Here is a 14,296-nt window from a genome sequence, read left to right on the forward strand (position 1 = left end):
CTACCAACCAGAGGTACTCACCAAACTAAGCGAGACAAGAAAACGGACGAGCCCCCAATTCATGTTATGCCCCCAGTCTAGGGGTGCCTAGGACACAACATGAAAAGGCCCCATCTTCCCCAAGTAGCCACAAACAAGATTTGGTTTCAGTATAAAAAGGAAGTGATTTATTAACAAAAGTAGATCAACATAGAATGTTCTTGAAAAGTAAACAGAGACTGAGCTACTAGGCTTCAGGGTGGACAAAGGCCAAAATAACAAACAAAAGGGTCCTGTCTTAGGAGTAGGTAACTGACCTGTCAAACAAAGGAAAACAAATGACACAAGGCTTACCTCCCTAACTAAAATAAACAGGAGAAAACGAAGTTAACAAAATTGGCAGCCCACCCTTACTTTACTCAAAAGTCAATATCTTCCAAAACCTATACAAAATTCTAAGCACAAGGTGTGGCCGGTTGGGAGAGGAGGAGGATGAGTCTGCAACCTGCTTGCAGCCCACATGGTGGCTGCCATCTTGGCTCCTTTTATATCAGGTGGTTGTCGTTTCAGCCAATCACCATCCAGGGCATGGAACCTTCCCACCAATGACCGCACGGCTGTGGAACACACCTATCTGCATATTAGATTAATACAAGAAAATCAAAGGGCACACACACACACCCACACAAGACAGACTACAAAAATATGACCAGTCATAACACGTACTCTCAGGTCTTCCTCCTCCATCTAACTCATCCTCCCATCAGCCAGCTTGTCCATCAAGGGGATGAGAGCTGTCAGGTTTACAGTTACACAGGTGGACAAAAGATCTCAATCTTTAGAGCTGTGTCCTCTGTTCTGAATAGACTAAAACTAAAACTCTAGTGTATCTCTCATTTGCCTTGAACAGGCTGTGTGCTGCAAAATGTGCTGCAATTCGGTCCCGAATTTCCCGCGCTGGGCTGCGGATGTGACGTCACATGACGCTGCATGCACGTTCTCCCCGTTCTCCCGTGCCGGCTTCACTGTTGGCTGCAGTACCCCCAACGGCCGTCGTAGTGAAGGGTGGCGCTAGAGAGTCTCATTTCTTAAAAGGAGCCTCAAGCTCCTTTAAATGCAAAGTTTTCTCAACTTTAATGTCAGACAGATAAAGATTTTTTTAAACTTCTGGTTGCTACTGCATTGGTACGTATGTATCTGTGTGTAACTGCCTACCTTGATGCCACTTTGTGGAAAAACAGATTAGAGTTTCAGCTTTCAAAATGAGACAAATAAGGCAGTGGGGGGTTGTTACTGTGTGGTGGATTTACAGGAACTTTGTGGTCCACTCTTCACCTGAGGTTTCGCAAGCCTGGCATGCCGGTACACTGTGTGTGATCACGGAGCGAAACGCAGGCTGCAAGTTTTGACATGGGCAAAAAAAAAAAAAAAGAAGAAAGAAAAAAAAGAAAAAAAAGCATGAAATTAAAGATGCACAAGTCAGTTACAGGAAAACATCTGAATGTGCTAAAGTTATTACGCTCTCTTTCAATTCGGCTTTTGTGTGAAAACGTATGGAAAATATTCTGATTCTAGAAAGACATAAACCTCAGACAAAACATATAACGCTCCAATGTGCTATTATTAAAAAAAAAAAAAAAAAAATCAAAAAGAAGAAAAACAAATAATTATATGGTCAACAGTAAGTAGCCCCGTCATTGGCTGGTCATTGGATTAAAGGGCTCAAACTGAAGCTAATCACAATCCATTGATGAACTGATCATCAGGTCTGCAGGCCTCTGTGAAATCAGATGTTTCGTCTGGTCTGCAGCATTTCAGTTATATAGTAGCGTAATGTTCAGAAGCAAAACCCCTAAATCTTCTTTAAAACCATGACTTAACATTGCATATCAATCTGAAAAATGCAGCCAAGTATCCCCAGAGGGATGGGATGTCAAAGAATATTTACTTTGTGCAAAGTTTAGGCCTCAGTGGGCATGTGACGTCCATGACAGCACAATTAGAAGACGACTAAACCAGTCTAGTCTGTTTTGAAGGGTTACCAGTAGAAAAACTCTTGTTTAAAAAAAAAAAAAAGGAAAACCAAAGTTTGCAAACCTACACCTGAACAAACTACAAGACTTGTGAACAGAAACATCCCAAACACAATGTCAAGCATGGTGGTGGAAGGGTGATGGTTTGGAGGTTGTTTTACAGCAACAGAATCTGACAACTTGCACTGAGTAATTCATGAACTCCTCCGTATACTCGAGTAGTTTATAGGCAGATGTGAGACCATTTAACAGATGAAGTTTGGTTGAAATTTGGTCATAAAATCAGACAATGATCCAAAAACGTAGCCGCATATTTGCACCAAAATGGCTAAAAAAAATAAAAGGTTTTTGAATGATCCAAGGTCCAGACCTGACCTCGATCAAGTTACTGCTGCTAAAAGCGGATCACTTAGTATTATTACTCATATGCTTGTTTTGTTTTAAAAGTTTCATTTTTGTTAAATAAATTATGGTCAGTGAAAAAAGTAATTTGGTCAAAAAACAAACAAAAACACGTGAACAGTCTGAAAAAAAAAAGAAAAACGAGCAAAATGAAACTCGGTGGTTAAAAACAAATTTTATTGTTATTTTCCCATTAATTGTATAGAAGCATTACTTCATTCACAAAATAGGAACATTAAAATTAATCATACAAGAAAAATAGATATGTTGTCTTTTTCTTACATCATCAATATACTGTATATACACGCACAGAGAGACGTTGTAAAATAAGTCTGTAACAAAAAGAAATCAAAAAGTAGCAATAAGTTATAACTGGCTACAACCTGCACTGCAAACACAGGTGTAGCAAGTCATCAGTCACAATATATTTGTATTAAAAAAAAAAAAAAAAAAGTGAAATTAGACTGAGATTTTCAGATCCTCCATCCGTTTTTACAGGAGTCTTTATGGCTTCATTTATTAAATGTATACAGTTGACAGTAAAGCTAATTGGAAAGAAGACATACCTTGCTATAGATGAAATAAAAAGAAGAAATAAAAAAAACAGTACAAAAACAAAAGCATCTGTTATAACATCACAACCTCCATTATCATGGTTACACACATTTTTTTTTTACATTAGTTAGGCGCCATGCTTTTAAGCCAGAGTCCAACAGTTTTGCATGTTCACAGACGTGTAAAAACCTCATGACCGCACAGGATTCCTCCAAATACAACAATATTACAAAAAGATTTACCGAAGCGTTTCAAAACACACGCAAACCGTATCAGGTGAGTTCAGGCGACTGTAAAACAAGACGAGGGGTCAAGGGGGGGGGTCCTCCACACGCAATACAAAAATATCTTCCTTTTAGATCACTAAATGTGTTAGTGCGCGGTGAAGAAAGAGATGAAAATACGATCAGAAAGTAATCTTGGCTTGAGACCGAGATCTCCAACAGTGTTTTTTAATCTGTTACTCTGAGATCCAACCACAGTGTGATAATACAGTAACGAATGCCCTCCGCTCACTGGTTTGGAAAGCATAAATATAAACACTCGGAAAAGGTAAAAATGTAAAGTACAAAGAGTAGGCTGTTTTTGTTTTATTTTATTTTAAACACCGCTTCTTCTTTTTTTTTATTATTCTTTTTTCTCCATTTAAATACCTTCACAGTCCTGCCTGTGGTGCGTTCAGGACCGCTGGGACACACGACTTCCAAGCAACACTCGACTACACCGGCTTACGCTACACAATAGAAAACAGCTGTAAACATGTACCTCAGTCTGCTGGGAGGGGTTTCCAGCAACAGTTCGGCTTGTGACATCAGTAACTGCATGTGTCAACTTTCACTGGAAAAACAAGAAGCTTCAGAGAAAGGAGGAAAGAAACCCCCCACATTCCTGCAAAAAGGATGAAACTCACAACTATAGTTTGGTTTAGCACTGAAAACTTGTGAAAGTCCTCCTTTACGAAGTCTGGATCACATATGAGATGCTCTACACCGACAAGACAATTCATCGACAAACTTCTACGCAAGGTCAGGCTCTTTCTACAATTCACAACACTGAGATGGTTCAGGATAACACAAACATGAGAGAAGCAGAAAGTGGTTGAGGCCTCAAAATTATTGAGATTAACCCCTAGATGAGTTATTACATATAAGTAATGCACAATAAGGACATCTTCAGAAAACATCTTAATTAATAGAGGAGAAATCTGCACCTTTAAATGAGCCTGAAAGTGAAGTGAGCGCTTTCACGCTTCAGCAGAGTGGAAACTGATAACGCGAGTGTTGTCGCCACCTGCCGGTACATCACTGGTATTGCGAAGACATCATAGCCCGCAGCAGGTAAGGCCAGATATTCAAAAAAAATTAAAATAAATGAATAAAAAAAAAACAACAAAAGAAATCCTGCACCAATCCTGCCACTGCTGAACACAGTTTGGTTGATGATACTAGCCAGTGAGTTTACGATAAAGCTACGATGCTGCATACACTTCAGCTTCAGATGTCAAAGCTCCTGATACATAACAGCCCTTTTTTTTTGGCAACTAGTGTTGGTATCTCGGTGAAGGCTGAAGCATTGAGCTTTATAAAAATGGGCAGTGGACATCACTCATCCGACTCTAAAAGAACAGGTAGAGGAGGACACTGAACATTGCACCGTGTGAAGTATCTCCCGGGTTTAACTGTCCATTCCTAAGCAGCATGTGTTAAAACCAGTTGGCCACAAAGACACGTAAAGCTGTTTTTGTTTTTTTTAGTCTTTTACGTTTTAGTTGCTTCTTTTGTGTTTAAAAAAAAGAAAAATAAATGATTCCCTCTTGACTTGTTGCACACATTTTTGTCTCTCTCACACAAATACAAAACGCACACAAAATACACTAGAAATCACTGTCTGCCTTTGATTATATAAAAAAAAAGTTGAGAGAGAAAGTAAAAAATAAAATAAAAAAAACAACTAAATAAACAAAGTGCAAATGCGCCATCTTGTGCTCTGATATCCAAATCGCCACCCAAAAAAAAACTACAGCGGTGGTACAGTCCACTGAACCACGCGGCTGAGTCCTCCAGAAGACAGTCCAGGACTTTGGTGGTAAACATCCATCTCAAGTGGTGCAAACCATAGATGTTGCAACATTATCGGTTCAAAATAAGACACACAGAAAGGTCACATGGGGAAATCCATCGCCACTGCATGTGCTGCCACTTTAAAAAATTTGAAAAGAAACCCACTGCTCTGCATCAGTTTATCGCCCCCATGCCTCACTGCAGCTTTTTTTTTTTTTTTCCTGCAAAATAAGTCATGGTGCACCCAGGAGGAGGTTGGCACTAAAAGTTGTCTCATTAAAACCCAGAGTGTATCTCTCGAGTCCCTCCAGAACTTTCAAATGTTCTTCATTATCAAACACTCCACTTGTGAGAAGAAAATGCAGGACAGGCAAATATGTATATAGCTGTGTGTGTGTGTGTGTGTGTGCTTGTGTGTAGGGGAGAGCATGTTTTACATTTGTTATGGGTTAAAGTGAGAGATGTGCTTATGACTCTGCATGCAAAAATGCAGGGAAAGGAAACCAAAACATTACTGTGCCATGATGCCAGTAGACTTCCACATGATTTCCATAGCTACTGTGAGCAGGTCTGTGGGGATGTGGTCGCACAGGGAACTGTTGCTGAGGTGATGAAACAAAATGCGTCATTTAAGGCAATTGTATTAGATGAGTGAGGCATTTCTCCTGTGACAAAAAAAAGGAAACAAAAATATATTATTATTACTGCAGTCACTTCAATAAAAGTTATAATTACAATTAATCAAAAGACTATTTTCCAAATGAACCCATGAGAGTGAGTGTGTCTCAGAAATAGAGATTAAATACATTTGATGAAAAGTTACATGGTTGTCACCCTGAACCACATCAGCGCTCCAGTTGATTGAGCAGGTTTTCGCTTCAGTCAAGACGGATGCAACAAGGAACTGAGGTTTGTTGAAACGTGGCAGATTATTACATAATCTGCTCATTACAACACTGACATCAATTGAAGGTTGACAAGATTTTGTTTTTAGCAAGTTTTATCTTCCTTACGTCACTAGAGTTGTTGCTTTTAGTGTTGTAGGACAGACATAATCCGGTGAAACTAAATGATACAAAGGGTTCAGAGCATTTCCTCCGCCCTGGTTATCAAACAATGCTGAAGTTAAATGTCTGTTTTCAGCTCTGCTGCAGACTACACATTTTATTACACTGCAGCCAAGATTAAAAGCAATTCCTTGGACTGCTGACAGTTTGACTCACTGAAGTGACAGCTCATGGGAGCGATAATGTTTCTGTTGTGGACATACATTTAGGAGGGGTTTTCTTGCAAAGGTAGCTGCTTTATGCAGATACTTTACTGTGATGTTTTCTGCATCAGCATGGCCAGGGACAGCATTTTACTTTAGTTACTTATTTGCCACAAAGACTAAGTTCCTGTTGCAATTAGTCACATTTCCCAATGTTCAACGGTAATGTCAGAAAAGGTGGGGACACCTGGAAGCTTAAGACACATCCTTTTCACATTAACACACACACACATATATATATATATATATATATATATATATATATTACATTGACATTACTAATACTCTGCATCAGAAACCTGCATAACTGCAGTGAATAATCCACACATGTTTGTTAAAAGGCATTAAAAGGTGGAGCTTGCTGGTCTGCAGGACTTGGATTACCTGGTTAGGACTCGCTCTCCATGGAGATTGTAACAGTTTCACTTTCAGCTGTAAAACAGAACGAGTGATGAGAAGAACTGCTCAAGTCAATTCTGTCAGAAATACTGCTGTCTTTGTTAAACTCACCTGATTTGAGGGTGTTATCAGCAATGTGGTCTGCGGTGTTGTTTGCATGCTGCTCGTTGCTCAAAAGTCGATTCTGGGACTCGCTGAGCGGGCTCACGGGGACCTCACCCGTGCTGCAACAGGAGGCTCCGTTAGTCCAGTCTCTAAATATTCAAATATGTCTTATTTTATATTGAGATATGTCACCTTTTATAGGGTTCTTGGTGCAGCGTGACTGTGGCCTGCTCTGCATCAGCGGTGACCAGCCGGGTGGGGAACGTGAGACCATCTCCTTGACTGGAGGCAAGAAGGAAGTGCAGTCAGAACGTGAGAAGAGGTTCCCCACCTGCTCATTTATACTGCAAGTGTTTGAGTCTTTTACCTGGTGAAGATGGGCAGCAACCAGTACTTCTTTTGGTCTCCAAACACCTGAGTGATATTCTTCCGGAAACCCAGAGAGAAGCCATTCTTATCGGAGCCGGTTCTGAAGACTGGTGCTCTGAAGGCCTCTGCAGGGAGGGAGCAACACGGCGAGGAAGCCCGTTAGACAAACGCTGAAACACGGACACACCATGAAAACGACACCTGACGCAAACAGAGAAGGATGGCAGAAGGACTTGCACATCTCACAGTGACAGCCAGAAAGAAAACATATTTAACAACCTTCTTTGGGAAGACATCAGAATTATAGTCTTGGAATTCTAACACAATCAGTGCCGACACGTTTCCAGACGTGTCACCTTGTCTTCAGCTGTGATATACACCTCCGCTACATACAGAGTTTATAACCGAGGTGTGGAACTATTCATCGGTGGCTCTAGATGCTTGTTATGAACATGTTTGGTGTTACAGTGTTGTGTTCATATGAACAACAGTATTACAAGAGTGATCTGGTACATAGTCCTACAACTATGAGCATATTTCAACGTGATACAGTTTACTTGGTTGTGATCAAACAGTCCAGCGGCTTATACTCCGAGCATTAAGCAACACAGCTTATTTAGGTGTGTAAAAAAAATCAAATGCTGCCAGTGGAGAGGTGGCAAACACAACCACACAGGAGCTGCCGTTTATAAAAGTAGACACTGAGTTAGATGTTTCCTAACAACTTCTCAGCATTGAATGGCCCCATTTTCAACTGAATTTTCTTACATAAAGAGAGATATTGATGATAATTAAGCATATTCTGTTTTTTTTGTTAGCTTCTGATTCATGTTTTATGTTTTTTTTAAAGTGCTAAGTTTCTTGAGCTTGTAATGAAATGTCTGTAACAGGTTTCAATCTAAATACCACAGTGGGACACCACCAAAGATCCCTGACAAGGCTTTATTCTGCTCAACTCCACCCCTGTCTTCTGCAGAAAGCATCTCTTTTGAAACTGGTGTTGCAGCACTCCCCGGGGTGAACAGGGGTGATAAAGAAGTGGAAGCTGGACAGTTCTACTCTCCAGAACATTCTGTGATGTTACAGAACCCTGCCAACCTGAAACGCTCACTCACTCAACGTGACGTAGACAAGTTTTGTTGGGGTGTGTTCACTATGTATTGAGTCCAAACACCCAGATAAAATACTTCAGGCACAGAAAGGAGATTTTTACTGAATTATATGTTTATCTTAAATGAAACAAAAAGGTGTTGAATACGAGTGTGTTTGTTACCTATAGTGGACCTGTTCTTCCCTACAAGCCACAGGTGGTAGCTGAAGAGGGATAAAATACTGATGCAGAACATGGCCGCCACGAAAAAAAGAAACAAGACGTGGAATTTGGCGTGAGTGTCTGGCAGCTCGTTCTGGAGAAGAGACCAAGCAGAGGACAGCAGGACAAGAATCAATACAAAAATTATTTTGGACGAGTTTTATGGAAATGTAGAGAAAGAGCAGGAAAAAAAAAAGAAGAAGAAGAAGAGTTTCATGTGAGCCGTGTCACTGCATGCACATCAGGATGGCGATGAGGGTGAGGCTCTGCAACGCTACAGGATGGCTGGGTTACCTTTGGGCAGTTCTCTGCTGATTTCCTTCGGCAAAGCTTTAGTACAAACAGAAACGAGACTGGTTAGCTACACACGAGGAGAAAACAGCTGGGAGGGCAGGGAGAGCTCGGAAATCAGGGAACATATTCAAGTTAAGGCCAAGTTTGTTAAAAAAAAAAAGAAGGAGAAGGAGAAGGGGGTGGCATAATAGCTGAGAGCTGAAATGGTGCCAGGAGTGGAGAAAGAAAGCAGCGATGAGAGGAAATCCAAGTGGAACGGCTACAAGAGAGAACACAGAAGAAAGAGAGGAGGTGTTCGCTGCCACGTGAATGGTGTGACTGATGGTTCTGATAGTGGAGAGCGAGTCACAGAAGAGAGAACTCAAAGAACAATGAGCCAGTGTACGACAACTTGGGAGAAAAGAAGGGGGAACAGAGAGGGGTCACAGGGTGAAGGGTTACAGAGGACATAGAAAACAGAGGACCAGCACAGCAGACGAGAGGTCAGCGCCATGCACAACCAACTCAGCGGACGCTCATCCCGGCTCCGCCGAGCTCCCGCCTCCGCGTCTGCAGACGCACATTCACCACACACTGAAGCCGAGCAGAGCAGATGGCTGCACATCTTTTACTCACTGTCCAGAACTTTATGAAATACTGCAGAACCGTGGATGAAATGAACAAACAGTACACCAGCGAGTAGGCCAGGAAAAGGATGAAGAACTTGTAGTTGGAGAAACCGACACAGTTGTTCACCCTGCAAACACACAAAAACCAATATAAGACATATTTTTATTTTTTCCTGAGAAAAGAAAAAATAACAAATGGACTCAGTTTTACACAAGACTGAAACTTGGTGCAACTGGTGACAGAACGCAAACCCCTTTCTTTCCTTTCTTAATATCTAAACTGAAATCGCTGTTGCTTTTATAACCCATTAAACAATATGTTTACAACCAATATAAAGCCTGAGAATAGGATTAATGCACGTCTGACATTTTCCGAGGACTTCCTCTATTTTTTCAAAACAGTGGAATGAAAGTTTAAGACTCATTGAGCTTCAAATGATAAACAACTGATCCGAGAGGAAAGTTCAAGATTTTCATTCTTCTAGCGCAAATATAAGGGATGTAAAAACAAGAAGCAGCTCTTACATACCAGGGACAGTGGTGGTCCATCTTCAGCACACACCTGCCAGATCCAGCAAAAAACAAAGAGAAGATCAACAAAACCGCACGAGCATACAACCAAAATCCGTGTTTAGAAATGTCTTACATGTCACATGCGGAGCAATGATGACACCGGTCCGGCTTGATGACTTGACACCGATCACAGTATCGGATTGCTGCATCATAGTGACACAGTGATCTTGTTAAAAAGAGGAACAACACAAACATTCTGGCTGGCGTGTGGCTGTAGAGACGTACCTCCGGCACCGGTACGGGTGTACAGAGGCAAGTTGGTGGCAGCTCTCCACAGGATCTCCTGCTGGGACTCCGGCCTCTCCTCCTTCTCATAACGCTCCTTCTCAGCCTTGGCCAGGCAAAACTGGGAAAAAAAACACAGCAAAGAGGAGAACATTATATATCTTTCTTTTTAAGATGTACAAATTAAACTGGGTTCATTGAAACAAGAGGGTGACAGGCATGCAGAAACAGCAGGACTGTGAATGGGGAATGGGGTTATTCTACCTCTTTGGAGGGGTTGGCAGGCCTGGTGAAGATGGTCTTCCAGTAAGACCAAACAAACATGACGAAGGAGAGGTGGAAGAAGATCAGGTATGCAACTGGAGGTGGAGAACCAAGCATTAGGAAATCAAGATAAATTACTTGACGGATGCACTGACAACTTCTACTGTTACCTGGGCTGGGGGGGAAACTGTTTATCTACATAATTAATGACAGAGGAAAACAAGTAGCAACTGTTGTGGAGGAGCTACTGGGCTTCGAACAGGCGAGACTCAGCACTCTGAGAGGAGCCAACGTTTCTGTGCCAACTCTTTGAGCCAAGTTTACAGAGCAAATTTCAACAGAGCTGAGGGAGATTAATCCACCAAATAGCAAGAGATATCAGCTGAGTAAACTTTCATTCACAATGGATCAAATAAGCATTGTTTTGGTTACTTAAAAGACTTACTCTGCTCTGCTATACTTGGAATGGTGACTGCAAAAGACAGAGAGAAAATATAAATGTTAATGCATCAACTAAACAACAGTGATAATGAAGCATTTACATAAGTGGTTGAAGATAAGACAGCAGTTTCAGGTTAGTGCAATATGACTGTCATGTGTTCACAATTCATTTATTGTGAAGTCTTGCTGATACATTTAAAACATCTCCATCATAAATTTAGATCAGGATGTTCTGGTCCAACATCAGGATTCGATCTGAATATTGACAAAATCTGTGAGTCAGTTGTCGGAAACTTAAAACAGATCCACGAGACGATCCATTCACTTTAAATTCATATGTGAATTTTGTAAGGAAATCATTGTTGCGTTTGGAAAATATGTTGAAATCAAGTCTGATGCCTTTCATCTCTCGGCCATGGTGAGGCAAACAGCACATTTATTCAACAACCGTATTGGATCGGTACTGAGTATTTTAAGTATGTAAGACCTCATTCCTGATCAATACACAAACCCATGGCATCAGTATTAATATAGAGACTAAAAAAGTCAGACTGGTGGATCTATAAATGTATATGTTAGTCTGAAGTTTCCCAGCATGAGAGCATATACCTTTTGCAGTTTAAAAAAAAACAAACAATCAATCTGTTACGGATCAGAAAAAAATACATTTTTCTTTTAATTAAGCATATAATTTGTGTAATAACATGGTAATTTAAGATGTTCTAGAGCTTTGTTCATATCACATAATCTCAGTCAACAAAGAGACTGTGCTCGTGTCAGCTTCTGTAGTGTTGAAAACAAAGGATTATATTTTTAATGCGGACAAAGATGTCAAACCCCACTGTGCTGTTGCTACAGAGAAAGCTATCCTTCAACTGCACAGAGATGAAAAGCAACAAGTTGCGAAGCCTCAGTTCAAACTGCTGACTTTTATTGCTGAACAGAGAGCTGAACAGATTTACAGCAAATAAATACAGTACCCAAGGAAATCATCTCACGTATGTACATGCTTGGATGCATTTCAGGTAGCTTATATAATAAAGTGTCATAAAACGCATCTAAACCTGATGGATTTGCCTGTTTGCATGGTCGTCCTCATATTTGCACATTCATTACCGCATTTCTCATTTATCTTTTTGTGTTTACTTGAACTTGCATTGCTAGGGATGGATAGCTCACACATAATAACTGCATATTCACTATTTGTTTTACTGAGGATATTTTTCTTTGGGAAATGATAAACTCTTTCCCTATATATCTAAACAAAATACAGAGGCAAGAGGGGGAGTAAAAAGATCACAGCTTGCAGCTCACAAGAACATCCATACCATATAATCACAGGGTGGGGATCACAGGGAAATATCCTGCCTCCTTTTTCCAAACCGTGGCTTACTTCAATGTGCATCTATTTTTATAGCATTTTCTGTATTTAACACATTGAAAAACATAACTTTAATCCCCGAGATTAACCTCTGTTGGACACATTTCTGGTGTTAAAGATGATAACGTTGAGAAACTACTGCAAAATACTCAAATATGCAAGCTTTTACACCATTCACAGTTCAAGCAAATCAATTGTCGTTTGTTCCTCCACTCAGCTGCAATGCTACCGCATTGAAAGCAGAAGCCTTTCAGACCCAAAACAACTCGCAACTGTTGTAATCATGCAGCCGAGGCAATTACCGATCCCAGGGGGGGAATCTTTACGTGGCCAGCCATCCAAATACCGTTTAGTTGGCGTTTTCCCCCCTTCATTCAGCTCAAACAAAGCCACAAAGAAGAGCCGGCCATGGAGGTGGGAATTTTTATGGTACCTAAACACATTCCCTCAGAAAATAAGTGAAACGAAGCGCTGACAGTGATGAGACAGTGAGCTGTGCGCAGATCTGTGCAGACTTGGCACCATTGTGCTGCCAGTCCGTTCACTTCCTGATGCCAGCAGCGCAGCTGGGTGTTTGTGGTGGCTGCACATGGAAAACACCAGCGATTCTGAGGCTTTAAACACGGAACCGGAGGCAGCGGGACGGCTACTTACATACACACAGCTCCACCACATACGCGTAGTAGGACCAGCAGACGACCAGGGCGATAAAGATCACAGGTATCCACGCTAAACCCCGTTGACAGCATCTCAGTACGTGCGTGGGCGCCATCTTTCTCTCTGCTGGGGAGACGGGCGTGCCGGCGTGACGTCACCCCGGCGGAATCCGACCGGAGGGGGCGGATAAAATAAAATATATTAAAATATATTAAAATATATTATATTATAATATATATATATATATATATATATATATATATATAAATTCTATATTATTTCTATATTAGAAATAAAAACCTTTCCTGAAAAATACACACTTCTTTAATGACACCGGTAAAGTAAGCTTAAGTTAAGTTCCTACAGTGTTTTATAAAGGTGCCTTTAAAGTTTCACAACATAACTTAAAGGGGACCTATTATGGCATCTAATACCTATTTTAAACAGGCCTTGAATGTATTAAAAACAAGCTTTTGATTGTTTTTGCTAAATAAATTAGAAATTCAGCCTCTGAGCCATGTCTTTATCTTCCCATTCTCTAACTTCATTATCTATGCAGGATTCTGAGTGGGCGGGGAGGCTATGATAATGAGGCACTGTGCTGATTGGCTGCCTGAATGACCTGATACACCGCTATGAAAAAATGGCGTAAGCTCCGGCCGGCGGAGTTAGTTGTGGGCGTGGTTTCACGCATCGGAGGACAGCCGATGCAAATTGCATTTTCCTTACGTAACGAAAGGGAGCAGAATCTGAACGGCTCGTAGATCCACATCACACTGGATGGCTCATCCGGGCGGCTGTACAGACACTGCAGAATTTGGTTGCGTTCTTCCTTCTCTTCGTTGGCAGGCTGAAGGGAGACCACTTTATATATGTTAAAGCAAGAGAAAACGTGTTTTTCATAATAGGTCCCCTTAACTAAGGATGATGTAAGCTCCCGTTAAAGTTTTCAAAATGTTATATAAAAGTGGTTTTAAGGTTCATTATGTAACCTTAAGCAGATGTTCCCCAAGGTGTTATATGGAAAGTTGCTGTGTCTTGGATGGATACTTGCATTGCAGTGCTATAGATGGATAGCTCACGCCTAATAAACTTCACATCTGAGACAAGAAGTTGTCTCAGAAATAACTTTTGGGAACATTGCAGAAAATTTTACAGTTTTAAGTGATAACTAAGGATGATGTAAAGTTTTCAAAATGTTATATAAAAGTGGTCTTGAGGGTCATTATGTAACCTGAAGCAGATGTTGCTGTGGTCACTAATAGACGTCACATATTTAGGGAATATCTGAGAGGCGTTTTCCACACGTCTGTTGCACATCAATTTTTCAACAAAAGTTACTTAATTTTCCGAACAAAGATTCAATCTT

The 14,296-nt window shown here is 40.8% G+C and overlaps 1 protein-coding gene across 2 annotated transcripts; it reads right to left on the bottom strand.

Moving 5' to 3' along the window:
• Positions 1–2,574: 2,574 nt before the first annotated feature.
• Positions 2,575–13,054, bottom strand: LOC133423584 (palmitoyltransferase ZDHHC20-B-like). Of its 2 annotated transcripts, XM_061713812.1 has the most exons (14): positions 12,925–13,054; positions 10,894–10,920; positions 10,449–10,543; positions 10,185–10,305; positions 10,033–10,102; positions 9,916–9,948; positions 9,394–9,514; positions 8,779–8,814; positions 8,446–8,578; positions 7,171–7,297; positions 6,996–7,085; positions 6,810–6,922; positions 6,684–6,731; positions 2,575–5,694 (listed from the first exon to the last, which is right to left on the bottom strand). In XM_061713812.1, the coding sequence occupies exons 1-13, from the start codon at positions 13,040–13,042 to the stop codon at positions 6,688–6,690; spliced, it is 1,128 nt and encodes a 375-aa protein (XP_061569796.1). In that variant the 5' UTR covers positions 13,043–13,054; the 3' UTR covers positions 2,575–5,694; positions 6,684–6,687. The 2 variants fall into 2 exon arrangements, with proteins under 2 accessions (XP_061569796.1, XP_061569797.1); XM_061713813.1 differs by lacking the exon at positions 8,779–8,814.
• Between the last annotated feature and the right edge of the window lie 1,242 nt (positions 13,055–14,296).

Source organism: Cololabis saira, chromosome 22 (genome assembly GCF_033807715.1).
Source record: "Cololabis saira isolate AMF1-May2022 chromosome 22, fColSai1.1, whole genome shotgun sequence".
Classification (NCBI taxonomy): Eukaryota; Metazoa; Chordata; class Actinopteri; order Beloniformes; family Belonidae; genus Cololabis; species Cololabis saira.